This window comes from Nicotiana tabacum, chromosome 8 (assembly GCF_000715075.1).
Source record: "Nicotiana tabacum cultivar K326 chromosome 8, ASM71507v2, whole genome shotgun sequence".
NCBI classification, from domain to species: domain Eukaryota; kingdom Viridiplantae; phylum Streptophyta; class Magnoliopsida; order Solanales; family Solanaceae; genus Nicotiana; species Nicotiana tabacum.
The window spans coordinates 25,596,557-25,622,802 of NC_134087.1; the positions used below are offsets into that span (position 1 = coordinate 25,596,557).

General features: G+C 35.5%; 2 protein-coding genes across 2 annotated transcripts; one reads left to right on the plus strand and one right to left on the minus strand.

Annotated features, from left to right (window-relative positions):
* Positions 1-1,332: 1,332 nt before the first annotated feature.
* LOC107781042 (vesicle-associated membrane protein 721) lies at positions 1,333-5,035 on the plus strand. Its single transcript, XM_016601668.2, has 5 exons — positions 1,333-1,665; positions 3,515-3,656; positions 3,729-3,849; positions 3,974-4,036; positions 4,583-5,035. Exons 1-5 carry the CDS (start codon positions 1,476-1,478, stop codon positions 4,727-4,729), a joined length of 663 nt encoding a protein of 220 aa, XP_016457154.1. The 5' UTR covers positions 1,333-1,475; the 3' UTR covers positions 4,730-5,035.
* A 3,101-nt stretch (positions 5,036-8,136) lies between these two features.
* On the minus strand, positions 8,137-11,587 carry LOC107781043 (uncharacterized). The gene is made up of 8 exons (XM_016601669.2): positions 11,335-11,587; positions 9,889-9,969; positions 9,714-9,802; positions 9,460-9,534; positions 9,102-9,247; positions 8,832-9,014; positions 8,677-8,736; positions 8,137-8,563 (listed from the first exon to the last, which is right to left on the minus strand). The coding sequence occupies exons 1-8, from the start codon at positions 11,455-11,457 to the stop codon at positions 8,451-8,453; spliced, it is 870 nt and encodes a 289-aa protein (XP_016457155.1). The 5' UTR covers positions 11,458-11,587; the 3' UTR covers positions 8,137-8,450.
* Between the last annotated feature and the right edge of the window lie 14,659 nt (positions 11,588-26,246).

Genomic DNA, 26,246 nt, shown 5'->3' on the forward strand with positions numbered 1-26,246 from the left:
GGCTTAAAAATGAAGTCATGTTGTTGGTTCTGCAGTTACTTTAGATCCAACAAGTTGACACTTCAATTCCATTTTGGTTGCACCAGCATTTTGGCTTACAGATCATATCAACTTTCCAACTCTTTTTTTCTGGTACATATATATACTATTTTGTAACAGAAAAAAGAAAACTCATTCGAAATACAGAATTTTACATTCAGCCTCAGTTCAAACATTCGATTCAAGTTTACATATTTGGTAATCGAAATGGACAATATATAATGACAATTGACAAGATACAAACGTGTGATACTATAGTTCATAAAAATGGTAAATACTTATCTTGGTATTTATATCAAATTAATGAATATAAGACATGCGTCCTTCACGAATACATTTATCATGTATTCAACCATGATTAAGTGATATGTAATCTTACTTTAATTATTAACTACTAAGATTAAATTGTTTAATTTGATATAAATATTAGGGTAAGTATTAACCGTTAAAAAAGGGGACCCGAAAGACTCTAGTTCACATTATTTTTTGCCATTTTTGGGAGATTGATTGGTGACGGTAGATTTAACATAATAAGTAGACAACTAAGAATAAAAAAAGAAATTGAAATTGTGCAGAAGACGTGGGAGAAAGAAAATAAAAATAATATTTTTTGGTAACTAAAATTTAAAAACCAATGTTTGTTCCTAGATTATGAATTTAAAGTCAACTAACTATTCGCATTGAGCTCTAAAGTAACTACACCGTTACACGTCCTTTAAATAACTCTTTGCTAATTCACCATTGTTTATATCTCCTTTATTTCATTGTTTATGTTCTAATAAAAATTAATTGGTATATGAATTTTAATTAACAAGTGTAATTATGATATACTTACTATATAATACATGAAATATGATTTTCCGTTTCAAATTTAGGGCCCGTTTGGCCATAAGAAATTCTCACTTTTTTCCGGAAAAAAAATCACTTTTTTCGGAATCAATGTTTAGCTATGAAAATTTCATATTTCATTTGAAGTTGAATTCCAAACTTTTTCAAAATTTTGAAAAACTCCAAAAAATTATTTTTCAATATTTTCACTTCAAATTACTCAAAAAAATTTTAAAAACAACTCCAAATTGTATTCATATCCAAACACAAGTCTAATTTTTAAATATCACAATTTTTATATCCAAACGACCACTTAGAAAGAGAAATAAAATTTAAAAACCATCGAAGAATTATTGTGGGTCTCACATACGTTATTTCCCACGGGCAGACAAGGGTAAGTAAGTTAGTTTAACAACTAATAAACCCCAAATTAAGCCCACAAAGCAAGCTTAACAAGAAAGAAAAAGAATATTGTAAATAGCTGTACAAATTTCCACTATTTGTGTGTGGGTCTGCGCAAAATCTAATTTATCGTCCCCGCATCTTCTCTCTCTCTATACATTTTTCAGTTTTTGCTCTGTTCAATTCGAAAAGCTAGGGTTTTTGTTATGGGGCAACAATCGTTGATCTACAGTTTCGTTGCGAGAGGAACGGTGATTTTGGCTGAGTATACAGAGTTCACCGGCAATTTCACAAGTATAGCATCGCAGTGCCTCCAGAAACTTCCTGCTTCAAATAACAAGTTCACTTACAATTGTGATGGTCACACTTTCAACTACCTCGTTGATAACGGCTTCAGTGAGTTTTTTCCTTCCCTATCTCTCTCTGTGTGTGTTTTGATCTGTCAGTCAATTGGTTTGACTGGTCCATATCTATATATATATATATACACACACACACACATATATGTTTGTGTGTGTGTGTGTGATTTTTCTGATCCGTTATCTATGATTCTCTGCTTCTTTGATCCGATGACTATTTTATAATGATCAGTTTCATTTTCATATAAAACAAGTCGTTTTCACTTTCTTGTTGACTGTTTTTGGTTTAGGATAAGTAGCCTCTAGATCTTAGTCAAATATCGAAAGATGATGAATTTGTGGCTTTGAGTTTGAGATAATGCAGAATTTTTGTTTGGATCTCTTTCATTTCATAAACTATTTGCGAATAGGGAAGCTGATCGCCATGACAAGGATATGAAAATTTTGCTTGAATTCACTTTTGGCAAAATACATAATTGGCCGTTCGTGCCTTTGCTAGCCAAAAAGTGTATAAAATATGTATATTTTATGTATACAATACACATATATACAAAAAAATATACTAAATTTTATCGGCTATTATTTTTTAGAGCGGCTAAAAATATATATTTCTCTTCACTTACTTTTCGTTAATTTGGACCAGTCATTTTGGTCTCCTTTATTAGAATCTTCAGATATTTGCCATTGAGTATACTGTTTAGTTAGCACAGATGACAAAACATTTGAGTCATTTTGTTAATATCTAATGCGTGACTTTATCTACTTTCATCATTAAGATGAGATAATTGTTCGGAGTACGCATTTCAAGAATTGTTCGAAATGTGAACTGATACTTAGCAGTTAGCACCAGTTAATTTCAAAATTATGAGAAGGCAACCAGGCTTTATTGCTTATCTAATTTGTGCCCTTCTTTCAAGTGAGTCATGGAAGGTGACAAAAATGCAAATCTTGCATAACACGCACAAATTTAGCTTGTTGGATTATCGATTGTTATGGAGGCTAAATAGTATGTATCTCAACATACTATACAAAATCTGATGTTTTACTTTTTCAAAATCTGGATGGATATGAAAAAGAAGTTATTTGGACAGATTATTGTTTCACTAGTATCTGAAGAATTTTCATCGATCTGGCTATCACATCGACTAGTCGCTTGACGCGCACATTGCGCGTGTATCCCATATGATTAGTATAAAATTAAAAACTTATGTCGTTTTGTACATAGATGGTAAAACGCTTTGAATCATAGTTGCATTTATAAGAAAAAGATTGCATTTGGAAATTATAATAATCTGAATGTTTAAGCTAAGAAAAATAGAAAGAGAAGATAATATAAGAACAGTAAATGTTAGCTCAAAAAAATTATGGAAGTTAAAAAGCTTAATTTTGTAAAGTGAAGAATTATTAGATACATGTACCTTAATAAATTCTTTGACAATCTCAAGTCAAATTTAATGTTACAAAACTAATTTTTGTAGCATACATGTTTTATTAATATTGAAGGAATTATTAATATAATTTTTAAGGGCATAAAAGTCCAATAATATTATAGGGTCATTTTAGTCTTTCACATTTAACTTTTGATTTCCATACTTAAAATATAGTATGATATGTGTATTATTGAACGACGATATTAGGAAAAAATTCTACTTATAAAAAAAGAGGATATAAATAAAAAATTCCGATGCAACTTTGTGAAAGTATGAGACTAATTTCTTGAAGGTTTCTCTTAAAGTATTTATTTTCTTAAGATACTGGTGTGCATTTACTTCATTACTTAAAACAATGATGGCTACATGACAATCTGATATGCAATGCACCATTGTCATGCTGTTGTTTGTTTTTTGACAATTGTCACGGTGATGAGCTTTATTTTGTACAACCAGCATACTGTGTTGTAGCTGTGGAATCTGTTGGCAGACAGGTCCCAATTGCATTTCTGGAGAGAGTGAAGGATGATTTCACCAAGAAATATGGTGGAGGCAAAGCTGCTACAGCTGTTGCTAACAGCTTGAACAGGGAGTTTGGGTATTTCCCATTCTCTAGTTCCCTCCTTTTTTAAGTATGAAAGCAAATGTCATAACACCGTAATAACTACAGGCCCAAAATGAAGGAGCAGATGCAATACTGTATTGATCATCCAGAGGAAATCAGTAAGCTTGCGAAGGTGAAGGCCCAGGTTTCAGAAGTTAAAGGTGTGATGATGGAAAACATTGAGAAGGTAGAGAATAGTCCTCTGTATTATATTGTTTTTAAAAGACCTTATGTCCTGATGTGGAACTAGAAAGAAGTGAGAGTTCAAGAAGCTGTATTGCTGTTTGTTGATGAAAATTGTGGCCTTGCAGGTCCTGGACCGCGGGGAGAAAATTGAACTTCTGGTGGATAAGACTGAGAATCTTCGCTCACAGGTTTGAATCCAATGGAATTCTGTCTTTTGGTGGATAAGACTATTCTATATCCTAATTCTAAAAATTGTTAGTCTTGAAGTGTTGATGACAAAGCTCTATTGCCAGTTTAAATGAATACGAGCTGTTATCATACTTTTTTATTTTTAATCAGAATGCCAGCTAGTTTAGTAAATTTTGAAGTGGTCCAGACATATCCAGTTCCTTACTGAATTTGATATGTAATGATGCAGCTATGATTCCTCGGTAGCTTTTGATATCCACTGTTGAGCAATCATTTTCGTTGTTCCACCATTTTTTATGTAATGCTAATAATCACTTTGTCTAAAGTGTAATTTTAGTAGCAAATCGTAGGTACACGAGTTATTCTGCTCCTGCATGTCCAAATTTGGAACCCCTGAATCGTTGGTGCATCATAACACCTTAAGTTGTACTCCTCTTTTTTCCCTGTTTGTCATCGGACTTGTATATGCTTTGTGTTATTGTTTACTCGTTTGCTGTCATTTGAACAAAAATTATAGGGGTTTCTGAAAGAGTATTATATCGCAGGCACAAGATTTCAAGACACAAGGAACAAAAGTCAGGAGGAAGATGTGGTTGCAGAACATGAAAGTAAAGCTTATAGTCCTGGCTATTATTATTGCCTTGATTCTGGTCATAGTTCTTTCAATATGTCATGGCTTCAAATGTCATTAGTTGGGGCTCTTTTTTCTTATTATGCCGGTTATTGAACTAAAATTCTTAATTTTTCTAGCAGTAGCCTGCCCGTTCCTTGTAATTCTTATCTTTTTTTTTGGGTGATACATTTTACTTTATTCTTGTGGAATGTGGACGTATGATGAACAGTGCATGTATAGCTTGTCATGCTGGAAACTGGCTGTACTGCCGAAAGCTTCTCTTTGGGAGCTCATTAGGTCACACGACTCTTCACGTGAATTGAACTTTTGAAATATCTGAAATTGAAAGACCCAGGGAAATAGTACATATTGCACCCTTGAAGCAGAGACGAGCTAGGATTTCAATTTTATGGGTTCGAAAATTTAATCTTTTTAAGTTACTGAATTCTAAATTATTAATTTATACATGTCCGATAGATTTTTAAAGATAAATACAAGGTTTGAATCAAAGCTATTGGGTTCGGTCAAGCGTGCTCTTCTTGGTTTTTTTTTTTTTTTTCAATTTTGATAACTTCTTTTTCTTTTCAAATGTAGAGGAATATCCGGCGTTTTTGTTGACCTTGTTTCTTGTTAACAGAAACTACAGTTACCTCCGTATAATGTTAGTGTAGTTTTGAGTTAGCATAGGTCTCCATAAGTTCGCGAGGACAAATTGAGTGGATTTGAGTTTTCATTAATGAATAATGGTCTCTCTCTTGGTTTGTATTGTATCATATCTTCTACAACTATTTACTTAGCAAACACTAAAATAGAATAGCTAGCTTCACTTCCAAAGTTCCAACTGCTATTACGACGTGTTTATTTTTCAAGCTTCACAATGTGGTATTTGCATCTATCAAGAATTTCTAATGGACCCTACCAATATGCAATCCCAGTTGTCAACCTTTTGCCTTGAGCCGAAGAGTAAAATAAAAGGTTTTGCAGCGCTATAGAGTTTTTGATATATCAAGGGCTCCTTGAAATGTTGCAAATAACATTCGCAAGGAATTACTCTCTCCGTTCACTTTTACTTGGCACGTTTTGACTTTTCACGCCCCTTAAAAACAATAAATGTACATAATTTACCATGATACCCATATTAATTGATGCATATTTTATTGAATTTGAGAAAATAATTTGAAATGAGTAATAAATACGGTGGGTACAACAAGAATTTTTTTTTTTTTTGTCTTCTCTTGATATGCATAAAGTGTCAAGTAAAAATGAAAATCCATTTTTAGTATACATGCCAAATAAAAGTGAATGGAGGGAGTACCTAAAACCTTGAAAAAGAAGGATTTAGGTATCTAAAACGTTGAAATACATGGTTTTACGCAAAATTTCGAGAGAAATTCAAAAATAGCCAGATTTACAACTGGTCATTCAAAATTAGCCCAGTTTCAAAAGTAATCGAAATTTAGCCATTTTTCATATAAAGATAAATTTGAGCGAAAACACTGTTCAAAACCCGAAAAATACGCCAGTATATTATACTGGAGTTCCAGCATAAGTATGCTTGAACTCCAGCATATTATACTGGAGTTCCAGGATAAGTATGCTGGAACTCCAGCATAATGGAGTTTCAGCATAAGTACACTAGAACTCCAACATAATATACTGAAGTTCCAGCAAGTATAATTGTCCAGTATAATATACTGGAGTTTGGAGCACCGGTGCTCCAGTCTCCAGTTTATTATACTGGAGTCGACAAAGTATATCGGTCCAGCATAATATGCTGGAGTTCATACACAGGTGCACCGAACTCCAGTATATTATGCTGGACCGGTCTCTGTTGCAGCAAAATAGTGGCTATTTTTCATTGACTTCGTAAACGCTGGCTATTTTTGAATGACCAATCTGAAAACTGGCTATACCATGCTATTTTTACCAAAATTTCATTATAAATAAGAAAACCTTGTAGAGAATGAAAAAACAAATTTTGTAAAAAATAAGCGGGAAATATGGATGATGGGCACTTGTTTATAATATTAATCTATATTATCGAGGACAAGCGAATAATGAACTAAAACATTATAAGGAGTCATATTTAGTAGAAATGGCGTGGGGTAGCCACTATTTAAGGTGGTATTTACTTTTTATCCAGCAATTCTAATGTTGAGCAAAAATAGCCACTACTCTATTAAAATTAATATGAAAAGATATTTTTACCCTTTCTTCCATTGCTTTTCTTCCCAAACCCTCGCTTCTCTCTCAAGTTTGATACCCACTCATTTTTCGTTTTCTTTCCGGGAGATATCCTAGTTTCAATTTCGTTTTCTTTCCACGAGATATTTTTACCCTTTTTTTTCATTATGCTTTGCTTTCTATCAAAATGTCATTTTTATGGATGATTTTGTATTTGTTGTTGTTGTTGGTCGAGGTGGTTTCTTATAGGTGAAAAATGGGCATGAGGGTTGACAAAAGGGTCAAAAAATTGATCGTTTTGGTCAATTTCTTGGGTGGTTTCCTCGCCAGTTCCCCATTCATAGTCCAGCATAATTTCTCCTAAATAAGCTGTGAATAAATAAAGAAAAAAAGATAAGGAAATTGGAAATTATAGCATCTCTATATATCTGTAAATTGAAAAAAAAAATGAGGGTGGAGTGGGGAGGAAATCTGTCAGGGAAGATTTTGTGGAGTGAAAAGGCCGCAGCTAAAGACTTTAGTGTTTAGCATTTGAACGAGAATTCACCAATTTGAGTTTTCACTTTTTTTACTCTAATTACAGATATCTACGTCTCTACCTGTTAACCAAAGATCTTGGAATTATTGGCATGGAAACTAATATTTCAAAAGTTACGGACACTTAGTCCAGAACTTAGACTAACAAGCTCAAAAGTTAAGGACAATAGATCCTGAACTTACAGTTACAAGTTCAAAAGTTAAGACAATAGATCCTGAACTTAGACTAAGAAGCCCAAAAGTTAAGGACAATAGGTCCTGAACTTAGACTAACAAACTCAAAAGTTAAGGACAATGGGTCCTGAACTTAGGATAAGAAGCCCAAAAGTTAAGGACAATAGGTCCTGAATTTAGACTAACAAGCTCAAAAGTTAAGGGAAAGTAGTCCTGAAGTTAAGTTCAAAAGTTAAGGACATGTAGTCCTGAACTTAGAGTTCCAAGTTCAAAAGTTAAGGACATGTAGTCCTAAAGTTGAGTTCAAAAGTTAAGGATATGTGATCCTGAAGTCAAGTTCAAAAGTTAAGGACATGAACAAAAGGGTATTTTCATCCGGACAGTTAAAATTTATTAAAGCAATGGCTAAAGACTAAAGACATTTTAAACAGTGGCTTAAAAGTAAATACATGTGTTATTAGCGGCTAACCGTGCACTCCCCCGTCATATTTAGCCTTATTAGAGATATGGTCTTTTGGGAAATCGTCATCTTGAAATCTCAGGGCCAAATATTCAAAGAGATTACGAAAACAGAAATAGAAAATCAAATATGAAAAGAAAGAAATGATTAGGACATTTTAAGATAAACAAAAGAATATGTTCTAACTGAATAAATACAGCAAAGCATCTGTAACCAGTGAATTGAACGGATAGTTTTCAGATATTGACTACTTGAACTTGGCTTCATTGACGATATATATGCCTAGCCCACATAACATGATGCTGAAAAACAAAACAATCACTGCGCACCAACTCATCGATACAACAAGCCATAATTTCATTTTTTTTAGATATAGACTGGACAGAAAGAAAATATGCCAAGGCAAGCGTTTTTAGGTATAGCAAACTAGAGATCCAATCCACAACTATGCCTGGTTGTGGTTGCTACCACCCCTTGGACGGTTGCCCATCCGTCCACGGCCACGACCATAACCATAACCTCTGCCACCTCCACCCCTGCCTCTTCCATAACCAGAGCCTGATACCGCACAACATACATATATATTCAGCACCAAATGCATTAATATAACATGATACAAGGTAAGTAAGGTGACAAAAACAAGACGAGGTATCCATGCTATGCATACTTACCACGATATCCCCAGCCACCACGATCCCCACCTCGTCCCCAGTTTGAGTACCCACCATTTTCTATCAAAATAAAAATGTGGCATACATTAAGTATAAATAAATTCAAGAAGTGTTGAGCACGAAGCATATAGAATTCTTCAGCTAAGGAGGAATACCTTGATAATTTGTATAATCATCTTGATAATTTATATATCCACCTTGATTATTTGGATATCCACCTTGATTATTTGGATATCCGCCTCGATTATTTGGATATCCGCCTTGATTATTTGGATATCCACCTCTGCTCCAACCACGTCCCCTCCCTCTACCACGGCCTCGTCCTCGACCATATGAATCTAAAATCGAGTTATGGTAATATCAGATGATCTCGCAAACTTTCACATGAATCACTTTCCACAATTATTCTGTTTGCAGGTCATTACCTTCATTACCAGCATTGTAGACTGCTCGTGCTTGTCTAGGTGGTGGTTGCTGCTGTTGAGGCTGGTAATTATACCGTGGGGCATAGTTGTTGTTGTTGTAGTAGTTGTTATAATTAGTCTGCTCAGTCTCAGAAGGTGCTTGATACCTATGAGCATGAACTTACATAAGATGTTATAACAAACAAGCTACCACAGAGAAAATAATGAGGTTACAAGGAAACAATTTCAACCGGAAGACGCAAAAAGATAAAGCAACGATCACAATACTGCATAACAAATAAAGTATCTTAAACTTGTCCTCGAGTGAGAATGTTAAAATCTGAAAGAACATCCTAATATATATGAATATAGCAGTTACCCTGCAGAGTTGTTGTTCAGTTCCTTCGTTGACAAGGTGATTGAAATCATTGAGACATGCCGAGTCTGCTCCACACTTTTACAAAGAAAACAAACATTCAAGAATCAGAACCACAACTATGCAATTTGCACTTAATTGGAGAATAGAAGGTAAATCTTAGTATTATCCCACAAGATAGGCAGTTACACACCTTACACCAACATGCAACGAAAAACAAATGAATTTAGAGAAAGCTAGCAAGACTTGAAACTTACGGCAAAAGGCCCTCTTCAATAGGCTCCCATACATCAGTGATGCTTACTGAGCTAATAGCAGTGTCTTGATGCAGACGAGGAATTCTTCTCTGAAAGAGAATAAAACATTGAGTTACATCTGAATATGGCAATACAGAAAGTGCACTGGAAAAAAAAAACAAAGCAGGCAAGCTACCTTAATGATCTCTGCAATAGCTACAGTCTTGCTTATTGCCTGACCCATTGCTTTCAAAACAATCTCTTTTCCACGCTTCTCCTGAATAGCCGTTACTCATTAGAAATTTCTATTAGCCACTACTAACAAAAAAAAACTACATTTTCCATCAGACCTCCCACTAAAACATGAGAAAGAAATAATGTGCATAGCAGCTTAGACCTCAACCTTAGGGATGGATCATGAATTAGCAGAAAATAATACAGCTACAAGTACTTCTTGCTTGAATTTAGGGCAAAAACAAAAGCAATTCAAGCTAGGATACGCACGAGAAAGATTCTCAGAGCCAATAACAGACCACAAGTATTCTAATCTGCATCTACAAAGAATATTAATAATACAGAAACTCTCTCTTTTTTACCATTCATCTACTGCACCGCAGGGAATCAACATTCATCTTATGTTACATCAAAAAGCAGATTGATTAAGCTCACCTACAAATCAGTTCTGGCTTAATATTCAAAGCGATTAATATAGAGTAGTATGGACTCCATTTTATCAAATAAAACCATCAGACCGGTACCAATTGTTATCTATTTCGAGGCTCAGCCAATTTCCATCAAGTTAGTAGTTTATAGCATAATCCTAGAAACAGAAAACATAAACCACACTACGTCATTGTCATACCATTAGTTCCGTTATCATTCCCCAGTTCATCCAAACTCCAGAAATACAGAAAGAACCTCAGTCCCATACAAGTTGGCGTTGACTATACAAATCCTCACTGACCACGTTACAAGGATGCATACACGAGAAATAAATATCCTAGCAATCAGCAAACCATAATAAGACCTCAAAGAAGGACAATACGACACTGCAATGGTTTTATTTATTAATATACCCGCAACATAATGCAAAATACTTCTCACGAATCCAAATCACCCAAGGCTGTAGCCTAGTGGTCAATGAAGTGGGAGGAGAGCAGTGAGGTCTAAGGTTCAAATCTCAAAAAAAAAAAAAAAAAAAAAAAAAAAACTAGGTGATTTTTGACAGAGTTACTTGTAATGTTGGGAGTTAGCAGGTACCTCTATCAACAAAAACTGCAACAACAAACTCAGTGTAATCGCACATAGTGGGATTTGGGAGGGTAGTGTGTACGCACACCTTACCCCTATCTCGTTGAGATAGATAGGTTGTTTCCAATAGAACCTTGAGCAGGTAGCTCTATCATTAAAAATATTAGTACCCATGAATCCAATCAATCAATCAAATATGCCTAAATAGGTTAGCACTACGAATCCTCTGTATCTATTCCAACCGATAAATACTTTTTTTTTCAAAAAAACTGAGAAAGCAAACTGCATTCTGTCCACTAATGGAAACCCATAAATACATGCACAGTTATGGTATACAGAAAAACACAGTCAAAACTGCAAAAAATTAAAAGCCAAGAGAGTGAGATGATACCTGAAGAAGACTAGTGGCATAGCTGATGTAGTTTCTAACAAGTCCCTGTGAAGTGATTCGAATTTCATTCTCGTTTATCGGTATTTCTGGTTTCGGTTTCGCTACTTTTTGGTATCTATCCATTGAGAAACAAACCCTAAAATTCTTCCTTCCTTTGGTATTTTGTTGTGAGAAACAGAGAGGGAGGAAACTGTAAACCCTTAAGAGAAACAGCGGCAGCAGCGAAAATTGTTTGCAATTACGTGAATCACATTTTTGAATTGGATTTCCTTTTTTGGGCTTATTTACTGTCAGGCCCAATTTTACAGGGTCTCGAAGTTCTAGAAAGTGCGTGAGAATCCTGAAATATTACATCTGTAAGCTGAGCTCTATTGTTCAAAGATCAAATTATTTGGGGCATTTGCATGTATATTCGGTTTTTGGGTTACCTTTTAACTTATATTCATTTTGTAAAAAAAATTGCAAGCGTACCCACTTTTCGCATAACTTCAGATATACGGACCTGAAATAGCAAAGACAATCATGCAAACTTTAGTTCATAGTGCAATGACAAACTTCAGTTTAATAAAACTACAACATGTGTTTGGCTGAAGTCTTTGTTTTGTAATTTCTGAAGTTGAAGTTTGTTTTGTAATTGCTGAAGCATTTTAGGAGCTGAAGTTTATTTTGTAATTGCTGAACTTTAGCATTCTATGAGTTGAAGTTTGTTTTCTATTTGCTGAAGTTCAGCATTCTAGGAGCTGAAGTTTGTTTTGTATTTGTTAAATTTCAGCATTCTAGGAGCTGAAGTTTTTGTTTATATTTGCTGAACTTTAGAATTCTTAGGAGTTCTTACAAAATTAAATTGCAGCAACGAAGGAGAAGAAGACAAAAAATCTTAGGATTACTGTCATTAGACTCCCTTATGGATTGTGGGTTGACATAATCTCGTAGGAATATAAGAAGTGTTATAAGAAGTTTAACATACATAAAATTATGAGATATCTGGCTTAGTTTTAGGATTGAGTCCTATTGTGGGACGCGCGCAAAATATTGAGACTTCTATTACAGCAGCTCTATCGAGAAAAGAAGGAGAAGAAGAAAACGAAGGAAAAGGAGAAAGAGGCCTGAAGTTGTTTAGAAAATAGGTACAAGTTAAAAACTTTTTTAAAAAGTGGGCATAGGTTAAATGGGGGCGACCAAATAAGGCGCCCCTGTGTAATTTTTACAATTATTTCGTGAATTGGATTTCACTTAGGGAGTAAAGTCCATCTTGTTTCATCTAAACCTACGCTATTTTTCTATTTCTCCTTTGGGCTTTGAACATATTAAGAAAACTACTCTCTATAGCCCCTCAAAATTTTAATAGCCCATGTTTTTTCCTACATATACGAAATGGCCCTTCGACCGAAACATATTACATCTAATAGCCCAAAATATCTATTTTATATATTTTTTGTACAATGACAGTCTATTTTGTATATTTTTTGTATAGTGACAGTCTATTTTGTATATTTTTTGTATAGTGACAGTCTATTTTGTATATATATTGTATAGTGATAGTTTATTTAGTATATTTTTTGTATAGTGACATTCTATTTTGTATATTTTTTATATAGTGACAGACTATTTTGTATAGTGACAGTCTATTTTGTATAGTAACAGTCTATTTATTATATTTTTTGTATTGTGACGGTCTATTTTCCATACTTCTATGCTAAGTATTGACTTTAAACATTGTTCAAACTTAAACATATCTCTTTATTTTTTGACTCTTCACAAATCTAATCACAAAAATACCCAAATAATCTCCATAATAGTGGACCTTCAAGAATCGATCAGCAACCAAACAGGCGTATCCTTAATGTTAGTGAAACATGTTTTTGCAACCAAGGTTAAAGGGGACAACAACATGGTCTTTTCCCCTTTGTCGATCCACGTAGTGTTAGGTCTAATCGCAACTCTCTTTCTTCTCAGCTTGAACTAGCATTGTTCTCATCTCTGCGGCAAAAGATACCATAATCATAATAACAATGACAATAATAGATACTCGCTCCGTTTCAATTTAATTAATGTAGTTTGACTTAAGAAAAAAAAAAGACTTTTGAATATTTTTTAAATAAAATAATAAGGAAAGTGTATCATTTAAATTAAAACGGAAGGAAAAATAATATTAACATTGGAGGAGAAAACAGAAAATTAGGGACTATATATATATATGTGTGCAAAATAGCTCATTTGGAAAAGACCCAAAAAATAATTAAAACTAATCGGCATTGCTTGGGAATCTGATAAAGTGAAAAAGGACAATCTACTAGAATAACCGATGAATTCAACTCTCTTTCTTCTTAGCTTGTTGATGTTGTGGCCAGTCACTAGAATTACTTTTGGGCTATAAAACGTATATTGTATTTTGGGCTACCGAGTGATATATGTGTGGATCGATGGGCTATAAATAAATTATGCTCTAACATATTGGCTGGTCGGCCAAATATAATTAGAATCATTAGTCAAATATACAAGAAGTATATACCAATTACATATATAATATTATTCCTCCGTTTTAATTTATGTGAACCAATTTTTTTTTAGTTCGTGCACAAAAAAATAACCTCTTTCTATATTGATTACGCACAACTATGCCTTATAAAAAGGACTAAGCGGTCGTTGCAAATATAATTCGATTACAACTCCGGAGTCGAATCCCACATAGAAATAAGGCTTAGCTACAACTATTCAATATCGCTAATTAACACAAGTCCAAATAATTTTCTAATCATAAAGATTATAATGTTTATTTTTTATCTAATTAACTAACAAATACTAGAAAGCAGTAAAACTATTAATTAACAAGGATAAGGATTGGAGATAAGATTAAGGAGGTCTAGAGTTATGATTTCCCTATTGTCGGATCCTTTTCGCTATGTTTTCTATAAATTTACCTAAGTTTTTTTTACCGATCACGAGCGCTTTGAGTGTTGTAATTCTCTCTCGAATAACTACCACAATTTACTAGACATATTCTCCTGAATTACGCTAGTTGACATTAAGTATGGCTCATTCGGATTGCACCAAGGTTTCGTTATCCCTAATTCTACCTTTAAACCCTCTGTATTGATCCCTCATATATGTTAGGAGTGGTGTTCTTCAACAACTACCTACATATGCACTCTCTCCCGAGTAATACACACTAAATAGGCACAGTTGATTGTGAGCTCTTCAACCAACCACAATATAAATGTAGCTGAACAAATAGAGAAAAAGCTACAGGAAATCAATATTAATGTAACAGGAAAATCATCCTCCAATAGGTTCCATCAAAACCCTAGATAATAAATTAGCTATTCATAATAGTATGCATAACTACAATACCAGAATTCATAACCAATAATGAAAATAGGAAGAAGGAAGTAAAAAACTCTTAGAAAAATTTTCCGCCTTGCTCCTAGTGTGTTCTTGCCTCCTTAGGTCGAAACTTCGGCCTCCACGGCGGCTCCGTACTCTCCATAGGTCTAAAGTGTGTCAAAAGTATGTCCTCTCTCAAAATAGCATTCTTATATGTATTTATACCAAATAAGGTCGGGCCCAGACAAAACACCTTTTCCTGCATGAAATAGGACTCTGGCTATGTAAAATTTGCACTGGCGCATCGCATGGGACGACGCGCCACGCGGTGTGCTTGTGAGAAAGTTTAGAGAGTTGATTCTGACAGGCTGCAGGAATTTTCCACAAGCACAACGCACCTCGCGCCGCGGTTGTGGGAATTCGGAAAAACGTAAAACATGAAAGTTGTAGATCTTTTAAATAGCTTTCCAACGATATATTGTGGAGACCAAATGAAATTTTAAGCTTAAAGGTATGTACATTTAACTAGACAATGCGTTGTATGCCCGCTCGATTCTTCGTTTCGTTCTTAACTATCATCCGTTGATCCCCGAACACGATCCCGGCTTGATTCCTTGTGCTTTTACTCAGAATTCAACGCTCCAAATCACTTGAATTCATTTCATAATATCTACATAGCTCGGAATCACTCCTGCAAGGCATAAAATACGCAATTAATGCAAAACACTAGTGATTAAAGCTCAAACTCAATTAAAGTGTAGTACATTAGAGTATAATAAGCGACTAAAATACATAATTATAGCCTATCATCAACACCCACACTTAAACCATTGCTTGTCCTCGAGTAATCAAACTACACTTTATATAGACACGACCTTTTTAAATAATTCTCCTAACTCATCACACCAAGAATTTTTAAAAATAGACTAAGCACAAAAGCGTAACATCTTCACCTCAAGATTTGATTTACAAGTACCGCGCATTATTCACAACTCACCCACTTACTCTAACATAGAGGTCATTGACATCACCTTTCCTTCATGGATCAAGTGCCCTCACACAACAAAAAAAGAGTAGTTCCACACAATAAAATTTAAGAACACTTAGGAACTCAAGATAGAAAGAATTCACTCACTCTCAGAAATAACATTCATATGCCACAAAAGATGCACCATAGGCTTGACCGGAGTGTACTACTCTACTAATCGAGCTCATTCAGTCTAGGATCAAGTAGGACTTTATTTGGTTGTAATGTAGGTTGCGAGACGGGTAGGATACATTTAGATATAAGAGTGACTATACCTCCCAAAGCACTTTAATACATATACTTTAACATTCAAATCCCACACTTATGTCAAACAAACTCCACCTTCACATCATGTATATTACCCCATACTTCTTTAAGCACAATTACATCAAGAGTCACCACTTATCAAGGAATACTTTCTTTGTCACAGCAATACAACTATTTTTTCCTTTTTTTTTCAATTCAAGCGGCTCTTACTTTTTCAAAACATTGTACCTTTCTTCTTATTTCATTACTTCCATTCAAAAGTCAAACCAACCACCCCACACTTTCACTTTTACAAAGTTCATAACAATTCAATTTCTCATGAGAGGTTGAAAGGTTCAAATAGATGGTTAATTAAAACAAATGGTAAGGCTTGTAATGTGGTTACCAAAGAAACATGATTATAGGCTCAAATGGGTTAACTACGATACATAACAATTAGACAGGTAAAATATATATATGGCTCAACAAAGAAATGCCTACATCACTTCCAAGACTGAACAAAACTACTATTTCGCTTTGCAAACACACAGGGCAAGTTCTAGACATCAAATGCAATGCATAGAATAAGAAAAAACCTTACACACAGAGGGCACACAACTCACTCAAGATTTGACTCATCAAGACACTCTAGTCAAAGCAGTTAAGCAAAGTTAAGAATCTAAGGTTTAAAGTACTTATACTAGAGTCAAAAATTGAGCCTAAGCGTTACAACCAGAGTACTAACTATTCTCAAGGCATAACAAGGTTAAGAAATATCGCTGCAATTCAATTCATCTCACATTGTTCCTACTCCTAAAAAAAGTAAAAAGAAACAAAACTCTTGGAAAAAAACTGCGGCAAAAAGAAAAATCAAGAGAGAATTACTACACTACCTACAAAAAAAATCTTTTTGCCCTTTTTTTTCTTTAAACTTAAATCCCTCAAGAAAATTGTCTAATAGATCCATCGTCGGGAAAATTTTAATTTTTTTTAAATGTTATTCAATTAAACTAACACAGCTAAAGTAGCCTAGAAAGTCACCTAAACAATCTCCTCACCCCACACTTAAAATTGTGTATTTTCCCCAATGCACACCATAAATAATAAAAGGGTACAAGAAACTCCTTGATAGGCCAAAGGCTGAAGCACTAGCAGCTCATAGGGTACTCAGACTTCTCCCATGCTTGGTCCTTCGTGCGGGTACCTCACACTTAGTTTCAACCATCTGGTTTGATGTTGAATCCTTCCAATAGCTTTGCTTTCCATGCTCCTGGAAAATCAAAAATCGATACTACAAAAATAATACAATTAAAAAAAAAGCAGTAAAGATGGGTTGCCTCTCAACAAGCGCTTGATTTAACGTTGCGACACGACGCGAATCACTTTTTGCCTCTACTTTGAACTTATGAATTGGACCCCAAGTTTTGATTCTGTTCTATGATCATGCTCCTAAGGTGGTGGAACGAATCTGATTGGCCCAATAAAACAATGTGGTATTCTGTACTTCTTGGCCTTTAGATGAGATGTGTATTCCCGACTTTCTGGCAAGAAAAATTTCAGAATGTAGGCATCTTGTTCCTTATTCCTTGACTCCTCAAGTGGCTTGGATGACTATATTTCTGTATTATCATCCAAACACAATGCGGAAAAATTCTTAGAGTGTGGACCAATGCGCTCAACTACATAAACATTGAGATTGTCTATATCCTCAACACTAATGATTGAGTCAACTAAATATGTATCATCAATGTCCTTGGTTGACTCTAGTATCTCTTTTACAATATCAACATCCTCAAATTCTAGTTGATTGGTTTGGTCATATTCTACTCTCAACTCCTCCATTATAATGGCAATTTTTGTAGCCAATTCATGCTCATCTTGGCTACTATCCACAATGTAAGTTTGTTGCGCTTTGCAAGGTTCAATTAGTTTATTTGCTTGAGCCTCCAAGTTGTGAATAGTTGCCTCTTGCATTTATATCTGCAGTGGTTTCTTATCATATAGTTCCATGAAACACTTTAACATATCCTTGGTCAACTTTAACATATTTTTGATCTCCTTCAGGTTAGCTTCCCTGGGTTCTTTGTTCCTGTTAACTTCACTAGAAAAAGTACAACCATCATAGTAAGGGGTTGAGAGAAGATAAGAAATATAAGCAAAACCATGAAAGTGACCATCTAGAACACCACACATATCACACAAATTCCACATATAAGATTGAGTTGGTGCACATAACTCGCGCTCAGAAATATTTTGATAATTTTGCAATGGATGGTTTCCTTCACAATATGCATGAGGAGTATTAAAAGTAGAATTACCAACATCAAGACTCTCATAATTTCAAGATGTCATGTCTCTCAAGTCAACAAATAAAAATTAAAAAAATAATCAAATACAATAAAACAAAAACAAAAGTTCAAACTTGCAACCTAGAAATATGTACACCTATAGTTACATCATTAGTTCTCCGGCAACAGAGCTAAAATTTGACCACGCCCAATTATACCTTATAAAAAGGAATAAGCGGTCGTTGCAAATATAACCTGGTTTACAATAGGGGTGGGCATATATCGGGTAAAACCGATAACCCGGACCGTTAATTCTTTATTGGGTTATCGGTATTGGGTTATTGGGTTAACGGTTCGGTAACGGGTTAAATTTTTTTTTTATTGGGTTATCGATTCGGGCTCGGTTTGCATTTTTGTTATTGGGTAAAAACCAATAACCCAATAAGAATGATGTAATTTACTAATTTACCCTTAAGTATATACTAGGGTTATTTATTTTCCTAATTCCATCTTCACTCTTCAGTCTTCAGTCGTTTGTCTCTCAGTTCTCATTCTTGTTTCCGTCGCAGCCCCCAAGAGTCAAGACGCAAGACTCACCACCAGTTCTCCGCCAGACATCAGTAGATACTGCACAGAAGTGGGAGCGTGCTTTTGTTAAGAAACAACAAAAGTTGGCAGTTTACACGTTTTGGCAGTTTGATTTCTTTGTTTTATATATTGCAAAATTTTTTAGTTGTTTTATGTTATCGGGTAAACCGATAACGATATATAATCGATTAACCGATAACCGATAACCAATATCTTATCGGTTTGGTTATCGAGTTATGATATTTGTAAACCGATAACCGATAGGCAAAACCGATAATGTTCAAAACCGAACCGAACCGACCGATGCCCACCCCTAGTTTACAAGTCCGAAGTCGAATCCCACAGAGAACTAAGGCTTAGCTACAACTGTTCAATACTGCTAATAAATACAAGTCCAAACAATTTCCTAATTATAAAGATTATACTATTTATTTTTATCTAATTAACTAACAATTACTAGAAAAAGGTAAAACTATCAATTAACAAGGATAAGGATTGGAGACAAGACTAAGGAGGTCTAGAGTTATGATTTTCTCTATTGTCGGAATCCTTTCCGTTAAGTTTTCTATAAATTAGCCTAAGTCTTCTCTACTGATCATGAGCGCTCTGAGTGTTGTAATTATCTCCCGATTAACTACCACAATTTACAAGACATATTCTCCTTAATTGCGCTAGCTGGCATTAAGTACGGCTCATTCGGATCGCACGAAGGTTTCGTTATCCCTAATCCCACCTTTAAACTGTCTGTATTGATCCCTCATATACATTAGCAGTGATGTTGTTCAATAACTACCTAAATATGCACTCTCTCCCAAGTAATACACACTAAACAGGCACAATCGATTGAGAGCTCTTCAACCAACCACAATATAAACGTAGTTGAACAAATACAGAAAAAGCTACAGCAAATCTATATTAACGCAATAGGAAAATCATCCTCCAATAGGTTCCATCAAAACCCTAGATAAAAAATTAGTTTTTCATAATAGTATGCATAACTACAATACTAGAATTCATAACCAATGATAGAAATAGGAAGAAAGAAGTGAAAAATTCATAGAAGAATTTTCCGTCTTGCTCCTGGTGTGTTCTTGCCTCCTTAGGTCGAATCCCCGGTCTCCATGGCAGCTCTGTGCACTCCCTAGGTCTAGAGTTTGTCAAAAGTCTGTCCCCCTCAAAATAGCATTGTTACATGTATTTATACCAAATAGTGTCGGGCCCAGACGAAACACCTTTTCCTACGCGAAATAAGACTCTGGCTCTGTAAAATTTGCACAGGCACGCCACATGGGGCGACGCGCCATACGGTGTGCTTGTGGGGAGGTTCAGAGAGCTGATTCTGACATTCTGTAGGAATTTTCCACAGGCGCGGTACACCCTGCGCTGCTCCACGCGCCGCGGTAGTGGGAATTTTGGAAAACGTAAAATATGAAAGTTGTAGCTATTTTAAATAATTTTCCAACGATATATTTGTATTGGGAATTGAATTTACATATTAAAGTGATTGAAAGATGACGTGTCATGACACGTAGGCTGGTCAGAGAACAATGATTGGCAAAAAGGCACGAGTTGCAACAGATACGAGCAGAGGCACAAGTAATGACACGAGCAGTTATTCAAAAAACTCAACACTCGTATCTATTTAAATTTAAAAATCAAGGAGAATGAATCTGATAGCACAAGAGAGTACAGATACAGTATTTAATAAGCATTAAATACTGAAAATGTTAGAGAATCTGTATTAAATTACAATGATTATGTAACATAGCATTTAATGCCCTTAATTGTCTATAATGACCTTATTATGACAAAGGCAAAACGTATATTTTTTAGATAGCTATAAAAAAGAGAGAACTAATCATTTGTAAGGACACAAAATATTATCTGAATACATTGGTTTACTTTGTTTTCTTCTGCTTATCTGATTGTTAGCAAAATAATTTCCTTTTACTCATTTTTGATTATCAGTAACCCAAGTTCTCCTAAATTAAAGGTTTGACCAAAATTCCACTTTTTGGTTAAACAAATTAGTTCTGTTTACCGGGACTCTGATAATCTATTCTTTCTTAGCCTAACCTTTTTTGTTGCATCAACTATGTCAAACATTAATGACAACACCCAAGGAAACCAAGGAAACCAACAACTCCAGGGAAACCCACAGGATGATCACACCCTGGTCCCTTCTCCACAAAGCTCCCATTGGCGGTCTCGAGAAGGCACTCTTGATGGATCTCATGCAAATGGAAATGCTCAATTTGAAAATGATGAAGATGTCTGAAGTTTTGCAAAAACTAATCGCTTAACAGGTCAACAAAGCTCTCGAGGCCTTTGTTAGCCAGTTACCTGTCGCACCTACAACACCCACTCCAAATGACAACACTTTGGAGAACCCTCATTCTGGGCTTGCAAATTCAGGTAGTGGTAGAATCCCCATTGAGTCATGAGATGGAGAACCAGGTAACTTAGTCAATTCTGATTTATAAAATTTAGTACTAACATTGCAGAAATAGCTCAAGGAGCAAAGTGACCGCATAGAGCAAATACCTAGAGTACCGCCCGTAATCAAAGGGATAGATATGGATAAATATTCACAACAACCCTGGAAGCCAAGTGTTGCTCCCCTCCCAATTCCAAAGAAATTCAAAATGCCCTATATTCCAAAATATGATGGAACAACTGATCTACGAGACCACGTGACTGCATTCACAACAGGCATAAACGGCAACGACTTGACCAAACAGGAAACTGAATCATTACTGGTCAAAAAATTTGGTGAAACACTCATTAAGGATGCATTAACATGATATTCTCTTTTACCTGAAAATTCCATAAATTCTTTTGCTGAGCTTGCAGATTCATTTATCAAAGCACACTCGGGAACTCAAAAAGTCGAAAAAAGAATGGAAGATGTTTTAAAAATCAAGCAAGGGGACTCAGAATTGCTTAGAGAGTTCGTGGATAGGTTCCAGCGTGAAAGAATGACGTTACCGCGCGTACCTAACAATTGGGCAGCTATAGCCTTCACTAGTAATTTGAATGAAAAAAGTTCCGAAGCCACGAGGCGACTTAAGGAAAGTCTTCGTGAATTCCCAGCAACAACGTGGAATGACGTTTACAATAGGTATAGCACGAAGCTAAGGATAGAAGAGGATATTATCTCACGATCTCAAAAAGAAGAAAAGGTGAGTTCGAGACGGGCGAAAACCGAAAAAAGGTCCAATAAAAACAGGTACGAACCATATATGGGTCCAGTGGGAAAAGATTCACAGTCAAAATAGGACAATCCAAGGTACGATCATAGGTCGAGGAATAGAGAGTCGAGCTAGTCATCAAGATTTGGGAATGATCAAAATGCGCGAGAGTCACGGGATGATGATAGAAACTTGAAAGCAAGAATTGGCAGTTATAATTTTAATGAAATCACTTCCGAGCTCGTAGATGTTTTAAGAAGTATGGGTGATAAGTTACGGTGGCCAAAAGAAATGAGATCAAATCCAAACACACGCAACCCTAACCATTGGTGCGAATTTCACAACGATCACAGACATAAAATGGCAGACTGTAGGTTGCTACAAGGTGAAGTTGATCATTTATTAAAGCAAGGGTATCTCACTGAATTATTCAGTGAGAGAGGTAAGCAAGCATACATGAAGAATAGGCAGGAGCCCCCAAAACCACCTTCTCCCAAAAGGACCGTTAATGTCATAAGCGAAGGTGAAGACATCAATGGTATGACGTACACAACAACCAATAAAGTTTCCAAAGTCATAATTACCCACGGAAAGAGGGTGTGACATGTCTTAGAAGAAGAAAGCATTACATTTAATGATGAAGATGCGGATGTCGTATTATCCCCATATAACGATGCACTGATAATATCTTTACTTGTACATGATACTAATATGAAACGAGTTTTGATTGATCTAGGTAGTTCCGTAAACATTATTCTGCTAAAGGTACTACGTGAGATGCAAGCCGAAGATAAATTAATACCAAATGCGCATACTCTGTCTAGAATTGATAATTCCAGCGTAGTGACGAAAGGGGAGGTAATACTTACTACATTCATAGAAGGAATTGTCAAAGATACAAAGTTTCAGGTGGTAGATATGGAGATGGATTACAATATGATCCTTGGGAGACCATGGATCCACGAGATGGATGTCATTCCGTCAACCTTGCATCATGTTATTAAATTTCCATCACCATAGGGGATATGTCAAATCCGTGGGGATCAACATACATCCAGGAGCATCAACTCTATAGCAGATTCAAGTACGGAAAACGAAGAAAAATAGCAATTACAAAATCCAGTTGAGGGTACCACAACACAAACCTCAACTGAACAAGGACGAACAGACGTGGACTCAAGGCCAGATGCCATTCAAGTACCAGAGGAATCTGAAAATATCAAAATAACGATTGAAGAACTGGAAGCTGTAATATTATTTGCACAATGGACTGAAAGGAAAGTCTACGTAGGGGCCAATCTAAGCCAAGACATGAAAGGTAAGTTAATTGAATTTTTAAAAACTAATGTGAATTGTTTTGCTTGGTCTCACTCTGATATGACAGGAATACCACTGGAGGTAATGACTAACAAATTAAATGAAGACCCATCGTATCCCCCTGTCAAACAAAAGAAGAGAAAGCAAGAAACTTTAAAAAATCAGGTGATTCAAGATGAGGTTCCAAAGTTATTAAAGATTGGGTCTATCCGTGAGGTAATGTATCCTAATTGGTTTGCCAATACTGTTGTGGTACCGAAGAATAATGGTAAGTGGCGAGTTTGTGTAGATTACACAGACCTTAACAAAGCTTGTCCTAAAGATTCTTTTCCATTACAACATATAGATCAACTAATTGATGCTACTGTAGAACATGAATTGTTAAGCTTTTTAGATGCACATTCAGGATACAACCAGATCAAAATGGATCCAATAGATGAATAAAAAACTTCATTTATAATAGACAGGGGGACTTAGTGTTATAAAGTAATGCCTTTTGGTCTCAAAAATACTGGTGCAACATATCAAAGACTAGTGACCAAAATGTTTCAAGAACATTTAGGAAAAACAATGGAGGTCTACATAGATGACATGCTCGTTAAAACTCAACATTCAGGGGATCATATATCGCACTTGTCTGATACGTTTCAAATCTTGCAAAAATTCAATATGAAATTAAATCCGGAGAAATGTGCATTCGGTGTTGCATCTGGTAAGTTTTTGGGTTTTTTTATTTCTAATCGTGGTATTGAAGTGAATCCCGCACAGATTAAGGCCATTGAAGAAAGTCCTAACATGCTTACAAGTAAAAAAAAAGTGCAGAGGTTGACAGGAAGAATTGCAGCCTTGGGGAGATTCATTTCTAAATCATCAGAAAAGTGTTTTAAGTTCTTTTCAGCTCTTAAAAAGCAATATCAGTTCGAATGGACTGAGGAATGTCAGCAGACACTCAAAAATTTGAAGACATACCTGTCAAATCCTCCATTGCTCGCAAAACCAAAGACTGGGGAAAGACTGCTCATCTACCTTGATGTCTCAGAAGTAGAGGTAAGTGCTATTTTAGTCCGTGAAGACCAAGGTAAACAATCTCCGATCTATTATGTCAGCAAATCTTTATTAGATGCGGAGACGCGGTATCCTCAATTAGAAAAGCTTGCACTTGCATTAATCATGGCATCTAGAAAATTAAGACCTTATTTTCAATGTCATCCTATTGTTGTAGTAACTGCTTATCCATTATGCAATATATTACATAAGCATGAGTTATCAGGTAGGTTAGCCAAGTGGGCTATAGAATTAAGTGAATATGACATCACATACCAACCTAGAACCGCGATAAAACCTCAAGTGTTAGCAGATTTTTTGGCTGATTTTAGCCAAGGAATGCAATTAGAAGCAGAAAAAGAATTACAAGTGTTCAACGGATCTAATCCGGGAATTTGGACCTTATTTACTGATAGTTCGTCTAATGTGAAGGGTGCATGCTTAGGAATTATTTTGGTACCACCTACGGGTGAAACCATTCGACAAACCATTAGATGTCATTCTATAACTAACAATGAGGCCGAGTATGACGCTGTGATTGCAGGTTGGCATTAATCAGATTATAATCAAAAGCGATTCGCAGCTCGTAGTTAATCAAATGCTGGAGACTTATACAGCCAGGGAAGAACGGATGCAACAGTACTTAGAGAAGGTACAAGATTTGATTAGGCAATTCCAAACCTGGAAAGTTACGCAAATACCAAGAGATGAAAATGTCGAGGCAGATGCCCTAGCTAATCTCGCATCTGCGGCAGACGTGGCAAGCAATGAAAATGCTTCTGTAGTTCATTTGTTTCATTCAGTGCTCGATCTAGACAAAAAGGAGGTAAATTTTAATAACTTAACCTGGGATTGGAGGAACGAGATTGTTGCTTTTTTGCAGTATGGTACCATCCCTGAAGACAAGAGAAAAGCTCACGCGCTTCGAAAAAAGGCTGCTCGATATTGTTTAAAGCAAGGCAATCTTTATCAAAAAATGTTCGGTGGTCCCTTAGCAAGATGCCTCGGACCTTCTCAGATAGAATACGTAATGAGCGAAATACACGAGGGGCATTGTGAAAATCATGCCGAAGGAAGATCATTGGTAAGAACCATAATTAGGACAGGTTATTATTGGCCCAAAATGGAAGAAGAAGCGGAAAATTTCGTGGCTAAATGTGATACATGCCAAAGGTACGGTAATAACATGCATAGACCTGCAGAGTTGTTACATTTGGTCATTACACCGTGGCCTTTTATGAAATGGGGGATGGATATCGTGGGTCTGCTACCACAAGTAAAATGATAGGTAAAAGTCTTGCTCATACTCACTGACTATTTTACTAAATGGGTGGAAGTATGAGCATTCAAACAGGTGCAAAAAAAAGAAGTTAGAGATTTCATTTGGCGAAATATCATATGTCGATTCGGTGTGCCAAAGGAAATTGTGTGTGATAATGGCCCTCAATTTATAGGCGCACAAATCACAGAGTTCTTTTAAAGTTGGCAGATTAAAAGGATTACATCCACACCTTATCATCCGGTGGATAATGGACAAGCTGAATCAACAAACAAAGTCGTTATCAACAATTTAAAGAAGCATTTGGAGGAATCCAAAGGTAATTGGCCAGAATTGTTACCTGGTGTTTTATGGGCATACCGCACAACAACAAAAAAAGTATGGGAGAAACACCATTTTCTTTGGTTTATAGAGCTGAAACTTTAATTCCAGTTGAGATAGAAGAGCCAAGCACAAGGTTTACACAAGAGTTTAAAGAGTCTAATGACGAAGAAATGCACATAAATCTTGATCTACTTGAAGGAAAAGGAGAAGTTGCATTAATAAGAATGACAACACATAAGCAGGTAATAGAACAATACTACAATCGAAAAGTACGCCTAAGATTC